We start from the raw sequence: 11,066 nt of genomic DNA on the forward strand, positions 1-11,066 counted from the left end.
CAAAATTCTGACTCATAATAAAATCTAGAATATAATACTTTATATTAAGCATTTCCCCCTCAAACAGTATCTTCAAGTATGTTTGAAAGCATCTGCCTTTCAGAAGGACTCTTATTTCGAATTATTGCCACCAAATGGACAGCAATGCCTTTGAGGAACATATGCATATACAGAAGAAAAAAAAGAGAGAGAAAAAAAAAGACCACCATGTGAGACGGAGTAAAGAAAAGTGCATGCTAGCCAATATTCTTTAATCCTAACCTGTACCATTAAGAAAACCACAGATATCCAATAGTACTCATGAGTATAATACAGTAATAAAATATAATACATGTTGCAAGAGAGAAAAACAGAAATAAAGACAGTTTCATGAAGGCGGCGGCTTATTAAACGTCATAGTTTGGAGGAGATGCACTATAAACAGTCGGAGGGCAGTCTTTTTTAGAGTGGGTCCAGTCAAAGAGGAAACTGGAGGTGCAAGCACAAACAGATGACACTGTTCCAGCCGTCCAATCATATGGTTTGAGTATTAATATACCACATGTTAAAATAAAACCTATCCAGCTATGTTATGGTTTACACTGCAGTAACATATTGACAGCATTTGATAATGAACTTACATTCTCATTCTCAGTGTCCATGAAATACTGTCAAAGAGAGGAAAACTGAAATTGTCAGATATTGTGAGCTGGCCCCTAGTTTCTAAATGAGGATTATACAAAAATATTTCTTTTATCCACATCATGTCATGTCTTCCATCTTCGTGCAGCATCTGAAAAAAGATAGTAGTTAGTATAGTATCTTCCTCATGTCCACCGATCAAAATACCACATTTGCCTGGTCAAAAATAATTATCAAATTCTGTCATGACAGACTGAATGAATCACACTGTGACAAGAACATCCAAATGAATCACTGTATCATGTACAATGACTAGTGTTGACATGAATTGCCCTTCCAAGGCCACATACTGTTACTGTATGCAGAATCTCACCTAGTTGCCATTGAGCTGCAGTGGAGGTTCTGCTCTGTTGTCAATAGCAGCTTTCTCTTTACTGCGACTCTCTCTTTCCTCATCTTCCTCATCCCTTTCCTCATTTCCACTGTGATTCTTACAATAAAGCCTGATGAGAACAACATAATGTTCATGTTATACTGTAAAACTACATCACAAGTTATAGCTGTCCTGATGGTTTCAATATGTATGTAGAATGTGAAAACATTTTGAAAAAGAGCTTATCCTGGCAAAAATGATCTTGCCAGACTAATCCTATTTGTATAAATAAGGAAAACGAACATACTTGTAAATGCCTCTAGCCATATTCTCTATGTATTTGGCCTTGTCTTGCAGGCCACAGTGATAATGGTAGGTCTTTACGCAGGCTTTTATCTCACATCCAATGGTGGCTCCAAGCTGCGCACACAGCGTGCATTTCTGAAATGAACAAAAATGACCAAAAATACATTAGGAGACTGTGAGAATTAATATACCCAAATCATTCTGAAAACATAGAATTATATATATATATATATATATATATATATATATATATATATATATATATATATATATATATATATATATATATAATAATTTTTAAAATTTTTATATATATATATATATATATATATATATATACATACGTACATACATAAATACATACATACATACATATATATATATATACACATACATACATATATATATAGATATATATATATATATATATATATATATATATATATATATATATATATATATATATATATATATATATATATATAATATATACACACATACACATACATACACACACATATACACACATATATATATACATACATAATATATATAATATTCAAAGTTTGTGATTTTAATTCACAATTTCTAGCCAATAAATTATTTCTAACTTGGCCTACAACATAAATTTAAATATATATATATACATACATACATACATATACACATATAATATTCAATATATATATATATATATATATATATATATATATATATATATACATATATATATATATATACATACATGCATATACACATATATACACATATATATACACATATATACACACATATATATACTGTATATATATATGTATATATATACATATATCACACATATATACACACATATATATATATATATATATATATATTATATATATATATATACATATATATACACATATATATATATATATATATATATATATATATATATATATATGTATATACATATATACATATATATACACATATACATACACATATATATACACATATATATATATATATATATAATTTTTATATTTTTTTTTATATTATAAAACAATGGCAATATAATTTAGAAATTCTATATTAAATTAAACTAATATAGAATTATATTCATTATATTTATTTAAATTAAAATGTAAAAAATTCACCATTCTTTTTCCTCTCTTGATTTCCTGGATGACCGTTTTAATGTCAAAATTCCCAAATTCGGCACGTGAGGTGGTGGTTAGCTGGACGGTACCCGAAGAAAAAAGCTGTGACAAAACAGAAAATAATAGAAGTTTAAAAAAAACAGGCAGAATCAAATGTTTTTAAACCTACATTAAATATGAAAATAACACAAAAAAGTAATATTTTTACATTACTAGATATCTAGAATATTTGTGATAATATTGATTTACAAATATTAAGGTTACATATAAATATAATCAATATGGTTTATCGAAACAGTAAGAGAATTCAATAGAACACCCATGACACTTTGCTGAAAATCTACTCAACCTCAGGCCATCTTTATGTAGAGGAGTTTGTTTCTTCATCAGAACAGATTTGGAGAAATTTAGCATTACATCACTTGCTCACCAATGGATCCTCTGCGGTGAATGGGTGCCGTCAGAATAACAATGTGTCAACAGATCTGTTGACTGTTTCACTTTGTCTAGAACTGTTTTTGCTTGATCAGTGCATATTTCTCTCCTGAATCAGACGAGAGGACTTTTTCCACTAGAGAAAGCAATATTATGGATAGAGGATTTGTATTTTAACCAGAAGCAATGGTTTGAAGTTAAAAAAATCTCAATGAAGGCTTTTAGTTTTTTACAAAAATGCAGCGTTTCACTTCACAAGACCTTAAAAATTGATGGACTGGAATCATGTGGATTTTTGTAATGTTTATATCAACGTTTTGAACTCATTCAAAACATTCTGTTAAACCATGGCCTGAAGGAGCCTCCTTGCAGCTGCAGGACTGCTTTGAAAATACAATTTGGGACATTTTTGAGGCTCAGGACTTGGAAGAGTACACCTCAACTGTACTCTGCTACATACAGAACTGTGTTGACAATGTCACAGTTAACAAAAGCATCAGGGTGTACCCCAACCAGAAGCCCTGGATGACGAAGGAGGTCAAAACTCTCCTCAAAGACCACAACACTGCCTTCAGATCTGGTGACAGAGCCTTATATCAGAGAGGCATCAGAGAGGCATCAGAGAGGATAAAGCACCCTACAAAAGGAGAATTGAGGACCACTTCACTAACAACAACCCACGGCTGGTGTGGCAGGGCATCCAGCAAATCACCAGTTACAAACCCAGCAACCGAATGACTTTAAAAGGCGATGCTGCCTTGGCAGAGGAACTCGACTGTTTCTTTGCCCGCTATGAGGTGGAAGCAACAGAGACAGTCAAAACACTTCCACCAGCCTCCAACAGCCATACCCTCACTTTGCAGGAGCATGATGTGAGGCGTGTGCTCAGAGCAGTAAACCCAAGGAAAGCTGCCGGCCCTGATGGTGTTACAGGAATGGTGTTGAAGGTATCTGCAGACCAGCTCTCTGGGGAGTTTACAAAGATCTTCAACCTGTCTCTGTCCAAATCCATCGTCCCATCCTGCCTGAAGTCTGCCACAATCATCCTACTGGGCTGTTTGCTGAGCCCCCTTCGCTACACCCTCTACACACACGACTGTGCTCCCACTTACCCCACCAACACCATCATTAAGTTTGCAGACGACACAACCGTGGTTGGACTTATCTCAGGGGATGATGAGACTGCCTACAGGGACGATGTCCAAAGACTGACAGCATGGTGTTCAGAGAACAGTCTCATCCTGAACTCCTAAAAACAAAAGAACTCATAATAAAATTCTATAAGAGCAGTGCAGCCCCCAAACCACTATATATCAATGGGGACTGTGTGAAAAGTGTTCCTGTTTTCACGTTCCTGGGTACACACATCTCTTCAGATTTCTCATGGACTGCCAACACCACCGCAGCAGTTAAGAAGGCACAGCAGAGACTCCACTTCCTCAGAATCCTCAAGCAGAACCACCTGCAAAGAAACTACTGGTGTCCTTCCATCACAACTCCATCGAGAGCGTGCTGACGTACTGCATCTCTGTGTGGTATGCCAGCTGTTCTACAGCGGACAGGAGAGCTCTTCAGAGAATCATCAACAAGCCCAGAAGATCATCGGCTGCCCGCTGCCCTCTCTGGAGGTCTTATTCAGCTCTCTCTGCCTCAGTAGAGCAGCCAACATACTTAAAGACCCATACCACCCTGGACATCAGCTGTTTGACCGGCTGCCCTCACATCACGGACAAACAGACTCAAAAACCGCTTCTACCCCAGAGCCATTTGTTAACTGAACACTGCCAAACAATCTACATAGACTCTCGGTCTTTCTTGATCACAATACCACTGAACATTGCATAGATGCAAATAGTATTTTCAACTCTTCCTCGTTGGTTTACATTTCAGCTGCACTATTGCACTACTTGTTTACATTTCCTCTGCACTACTTGTACATAGGGTCACCACAACCCAGACCTAGCTGCTATGCCATTGTATCATATTGTATCTTTATATCACATTGTCCTATCATTGTGTGTGTGTGTGTGTGTATGTATGTATGTATGTGTGTATATATATATATATATATATATATATATATATATATATATATATATATATATATATATATATATATATATATATATATATATATATATTTATTTGTTTTTTTTTATTAGATCCTGCACCTTTTTAATTAACACTGTTCCAATACTTTTGATGTTATGTGTGAATTACACAAAGGATTGCTACTTAATTTCGTTGTACTCTGTGCAATGACAATAAAGGAATCTAAATCATTCTGATGGCACGCATCCGTCCATTGGTGAGCAAGTGAAGTAATGTTAAATTTCTCCAAATCCATTCCAATGAAGAAACAAACTCATCTGGGATGGCCTGAGGCTGAGTAAATTTTCATTTTTGTTTAAATAACTCCTGGAAGAAATAAAACTCTTCTTTTGTTGTTTAAATATGACCCACTGTTTTTCAGGACTGAAGAAGCCTCACCATGCATTTGTAGTGGGCAGCAACCTTCTTGGCATTGTCTGAGTGGAGCACACCGCGTGTTTCATTCTCTTCATCACCGGCATGACAGAAGCCACAGCGAAGGCCTGAATCACTGGGGCTGCCTCTCAGAGGAGACCGGTCCCGCTGCGGCACGCACAAGCACATGATAATTAGCATGAATCAATTTTCACTGAATTGATCCTCTGAAGCATGTGTCAAATCACTTGTAATCCCTCATTTGAATTACATATGGGTTATATCAGAAAAAAAGTAGATGAAGTGGCCTACATGCGAGGAGCTCTCTGTGTCATCATTGCCTTGCGATGAGGTGGATCGAGTGTCATCTGACTGCCCGCGTGACACGCCTCTGATTCTGCTTTTCTCAAAACGCCCCCTGCCTCTGCTCCTCGGTGGAGATGAATCCGAGTCATTGGCTGCAACTCCCTGTTCATCTGGGAATAAGAGCAAATCACTAATAAGCGCAATGGTTCACAAACAGGTTAGTATACAACATTAAATGAAGTAGAGACCGCTAGTTACCACCACTGCCATCTTGAGAGGCATCTCTGTGTTTGCGACAGTAAACCCTAATTTGCAAAAATAAAAAAAAGATAAGTCACGTAGTTATAAAGAGATGAAGTTTTGTGATAAAAAGCATCCTCATTTTGCTTACAAGTAGATGCCTTGGGAGGGATTCTCCTTCGTCTGGGCCTTGTCCCAAAGAGCGCAGTAGTAGTGGTACGTCCGCCTACATGTCTTTACATCACAGCCAATGGTCGCACCGGGCCGGTGACAGGAAGTGCACATCTGAACAAGAAATCAGCACATGAAAGATAAAAAAGCTGTATGTTCATTCTCTCTTTTCAGCCTAAATGAAGAACGGAATTGTGTGAGTGCTGTTGGTCTGGATACTTACTAGTTTATTTCCTCTTCTTATCTCCTTCTTAACATCTTCAATAGAAAAGCCTCCAATGTTTTCACTGTCTGAGTGAGATGTGACCAAGGCTGATGAAAAAAGCTGAGTAAAACAATGAATGAAGTGTCAAAAGTTACATATGCAAGATGTCAAATATATATATATATATATATATATATATATATATATACACACATCCACACACACACATACACACACACACACACACACACATACACACACAAAAATATACAGACACACACACCACATACACACACAACAGACCAATATTTTGTCATGCAATATTTTATAACACATCTTGTAAATAAATGTATGAATTACAGCCTTATTCAGCCATTTTAACATATAAAAGAAGGCAAGCTGATGTACCATGCACTTGTGATGGGCTGCCACCCTGTGGTTCTCAGACACCAGTAATTGTCCACACTCCTTGTCCTGGTTGGTTCTACAGAAGGCACATTTTCGAAGACGTACTGAAGCTCCCTTTCTCTGTCCTGACATGACCACTTCTCACACACTCCACCTCTCCTCTGTTTTAAAGACAAAAAAACGTTGCAATTGAACTGCAGTGTACAGGGAGGAAGAAGGAAGTTTATTTTTGTGGTTCAGACCTGTGAAAAAGAACTTTTTAAGCTTTGTGTGTGCACAGAGCAACAGATGGCTAAGATGCATGTTTGCATTTTTTTGGAGAGATTTCTGAAACTTCCACATCTGTCACTGAATCACTCTATAAAGTAGAAATATAGATTGGACAGATGGTTTTGATCAGTTTGCTCATGCAATTTAGTTACACTGAGATATTTGTTTGGATTAAAAATTTTCCCAAAAGCAAATACATGACGAGCATGAAATATACTTCCAGATGTCTTTATTACAAAAGATTCTAGAACTATAAAATTGTTTGATAAATAATACAAATAGAAAAATATTTCTAATGAGCACTCATTTAAATTATGCATCTACATAGAAACATTTACTGGAACAATAATGTGTTATTAGAATCACACTTATCCAACTCTTTACAATTTAGAACTTACGAGATACAACCAATTTGAGATTTTAAGCAGGAAGTTAAAAACATAAATAAATAAAATTAAACTCAGGTCCAGGGCACCCGTGGGGGCCACAAAAGGGTTAAAGGTGGTTAGATTTTTTTTTTTTTTTAACACAATATTTTACTTTTAAAAAAATTGTTTAATTTAGTGGTTTTTAAAAGATGTAATGAATGTTTTGTGGTTAATTAATTGGATACTATGTCATTAAATGAAAATTTTGTCATTAATCATCTTCGGAACATAATTTAAGATATTTTGGATGAAAACCGGGAGGCCTGTGACTGTCACATAGACTGCCAAGTAAATAACAGTGTCAAGATCCATAAAAGTTATGAAAGTCGGCGTCAGAATACTCCATCTGCCATCAGACGTGCAATCTGGGTTATATGAAGCGACGGGAACACTTTTTTTTTTAAGCAAACAAAACAAAAATAACGACTTTATGTCAACACTCTCCTCTGTGTCTCTCCATATCACCGTATGCTGCGTATGCTCTTCTGTATCATCCGCGCCACAAGGATGCACTGTTTCTACCTGTATTTAGCTTTGATTTGAAAGAAACAGCAAACAAAGCTTTGGGTTTGGAATGACATGGGGGGGTAAGTGATTAATGACAAAATTTTCATTTTGGGGTGGAGTATCCCTTTAAGATACCACTAAAACATTTAAGACAATTTAACATATTTACCAAAATTTATATAATTATGTTTCATGCTTCTTTCTAAATATTGGTCAGAAATCACTTAAAAAACAATCACTACTAAACAGAACAATTAAAAAAAAAAATAGTTTAATATAATTATAGTACCGGTATATAGTTTTAAACATGACTCTTACAAATTGCATATTATTGGTAATATAAAACAACATGATGTCTGTACAACAGCAGGCTTACAAAACATAAGTGTTTATACATGAAGACATATGGCCGCCTTTATAGGGCTGGTGCAAACCGCGGCCACGGACTTTGTGTATGTATAAATAAAGGTAAATGTTTACACATGTATATATGCATATATTTAACTGAAGGTAGGGCTGTTTGTACTGTGAAAAGGCACGTTGTATGTACATTAAGTTCTCTGAATCACACGTATGCACATTTAAGAAATGATCTCAAATGTGCGGTCTCTATGCAACATTTTATAATTGAGGCCCGAGGTGTCTCCAAAAAATGATTTCCTACAGTAAAGAAGAAAGTATGGTCAAAGTATTAATTGCATATTGATGTTAATACATCTAACATGTAGCGTACAGTACATCAAGAAATAAATGGTCTTTTGTTACAATGAATGCCATCAATTCTTGTGTAATTCAAGGCCAAAAATTCCAAAAGATTTAATTTAACTGCTACGTGTAATTTATCAGGAATCCCATTGATATTTGTCATTTTTTGTTACAAAAATTCTATTTCATTCATCTTCCATGTTTATCGTGTTTGTTCTTTTCATAACACGTGAGTGAAATGCATGCAAAATAATCTGCCAAAACACAGCGCAAAGCCTCAAGGATCATTACGAACCATTATGATTAACAAATTTCTGATAGCCTATTTGTGAATGTGTTGTACGGCTTCCGTCATCAGATGATGCACTTGAACAAGTCGAGAGTAACTTCCCTTGCAAAAATTCATCATGGTTTTATCATACTAAAAGTGTAGTAACCATGTTTTTTTTTGGCATACTAATTGCCATTTGTATATCCAGTTTACTACAAATACTGGTTAAAATATTATTGTAGCAAAACCATATAGGCCTAGTTAATTTGTGATTACCATGGTTTATAGTAACCATAGTTTTTTTTGTTTTACATGTAAAAAGGGAAAGGGTTAACCCTTTTGTAGTAAAGGTTTGTTATTTAATTAAAAATCAATGATAATAATAATAAACAAACAAACAAAAAATAAACAATACGTACAGTAAATAATGCATTCTTCAATGTAGTTTTCACAGAACAAACATTACCTCGATTTATGCAACTCAGTAGTAACTTACATTGCGCTTGCTCTCTCTCTGTATTTTGGGAGTGGGTCCCCTGGCAAGGGGCTAATTCTATTTGGGGGTCCAGAAGAGTTTGAAAACCCCTTATTTATACAACTTAAAACTAGATTATATGAATTGAGACTTACTATAAGCAACTGGCACTAAATAAACACCATAGTTTACGTAAATTTCTGGTTGAAACAGATTTTGTGACTCAAAACCCAGGCTTAAATACGTCACACAAACATATATAATATAAGCTTGATGACTGCACACTTTTATTGTCATTAAAATAATGTAGGAAAAGTACATGGGTGGCGTTTTTGAAACACAGCAATGCCAATAGGAAGCTCTGACCCAAGTTCACAAAACAACCCCCGCGCGACATGACTAGCCCATCAGGTTAATCCAAAACAGAAACAAAAGATTAATTTCGCTCATACGATCAAAAATCCATCATTCGTTTACTGTTCTAAGACGGATAGCGTGTTGTTTAGAGTCGCGATGGCTTCACCCGCCTTGGCGCCACAGAGGAGCTCGCTGCCATGATAGCAGAGAAGCTGCAACACAACAGCAACGCAACATCGCGCGACACTCTGTATCCAACAGAACAGCTGATACAACCTGCTCACAAGTCTCAATGAACCCCTCTAAAACGCACAAGGAATAACACAGCATCCCAGGCACCGTTTTCATAAATAAAGGAAGGAGGAGAATATACAGGCCCGCAACAAAGCGCTTGTTTCGCTCTTAGACAAAAACCCTTTCACTTTACAGTGAACTACTGTAAGACTATGTCAAATCTGGTGCCCCCCTTTAAATGAAATAAAGATGTGTATATCTATATAAGTGTACTCTATTAAGGCCCACATTATATTGTGGCTAGCCTACAACAATACTGATGAGCACAACTGTGCGCAAAAAAAAAACAAAAAATTTAATCTGAACTTCTGGGAATGACTGTAAACCATTATTTGGTTTTTATAATATATTGTTCGCAGCGGGATTATTTCCCCCGCTTCACATGTGGAGACCCGCCATACGAAATGTATTTACATACCGCAGCAAAAAAGCCTTAGCTAGTCCCGACTATTGTTTCACTCATCCCATTCCTGTTCTAACTCTAAACCTGTGCATTGCAGTGTCTGTGTGACATATTGGAAGCTCTTACCGCTGCTGTGTTGAATGGGGGATAGATTTAGAGCGGCTGTGCTGTGAGCGCGCGTTCTCGCTCTTCTTCTCGCCAAGCATTGAACGCTCGTGCGATCTGCCTCTCACCATTGCGAGGCGTCCAAGTGACGTTGCTCACTGCTAAAAGCACGTTTGTCAGACATTGAAGCAGACGCGCACGCCCCTTACGCACTGTGCTCACAGTCAAGATAGCTTGAGGAATAGGCCTAGACGAGCAAATATACAGATGAGTTGCATAATGAATGCACATTTTATAAAATGTAATATTTCTATTATTTTCCACCCACCCACACAGACGCATGTTTGATTAGGTATCTAAATGGGGACATTACATAGACTTCTATTGTTTTTATATACAGATAGTTATACACTTTTTAACCTAAACCCATCCCTACCCCTCACAGAAAACTTTCTGCATTTTTACAACTTAAAAAAAAAAAAAAACTTTGTTTACTTTATTGTTATATCAGTTTTACAAATGAGGACGTCCCCAAATGGAGGTTTTAGGCGATTTTGTCAGGTTTTCCTCACTTT

The 11,066-nt window shown here is 36.0% G+C and overlaps 1 protein-coding gene across 1 annotated transcript; it reads right to left on the reverse strand.

The window, feature by feature from the left end:
- Positions 1-220: 220 nt before the first annotated feature.
- Positions 221-10,668, reverse strand: LOC109102126 (PHD finger protein 6-like). The gene is made up of 11 exons (XM_042770299.1): positions 10,513-10,668; positions 6,677-6,837; positions 6,287-6,388; positions 6,044-6,177; positions 5,911-5,957; positions 5,659-5,822; positions 5,371-5,514; positions 2,443-2,547; positions 1,302-1,435; positions 995-1,124; positions 221-772 (listed from the first exon to the last, which is right to left on the reverse strand). The coding sequence occupies exons 2-10, from the start codon at positions 6,806-6,808 to the stop codon at positions 995-997; spliced, it is 1,092 nt and encodes a 363-aa protein (XP_042626233.1). The 5' UTR covers positions 6,809-6,837; positions 10,513-10,668; the 3' UTR covers positions 221-772.
- Positions 10,669-11,066: the final 398 nt, after the last annotated feature.

This window comes from Cyprinus carpio, chromosome A14 (assembly GCF_018340385.1).
Source record: "Cyprinus carpio isolate SPL01 chromosome A14, ASM1834038v1, whole genome shotgun sequence".
NCBI lineage: Eukaryota > Metazoa > Chordata > Actinopteri > Cypriniformes > Cyprinidae > Cyprinus > Cyprinus carpio.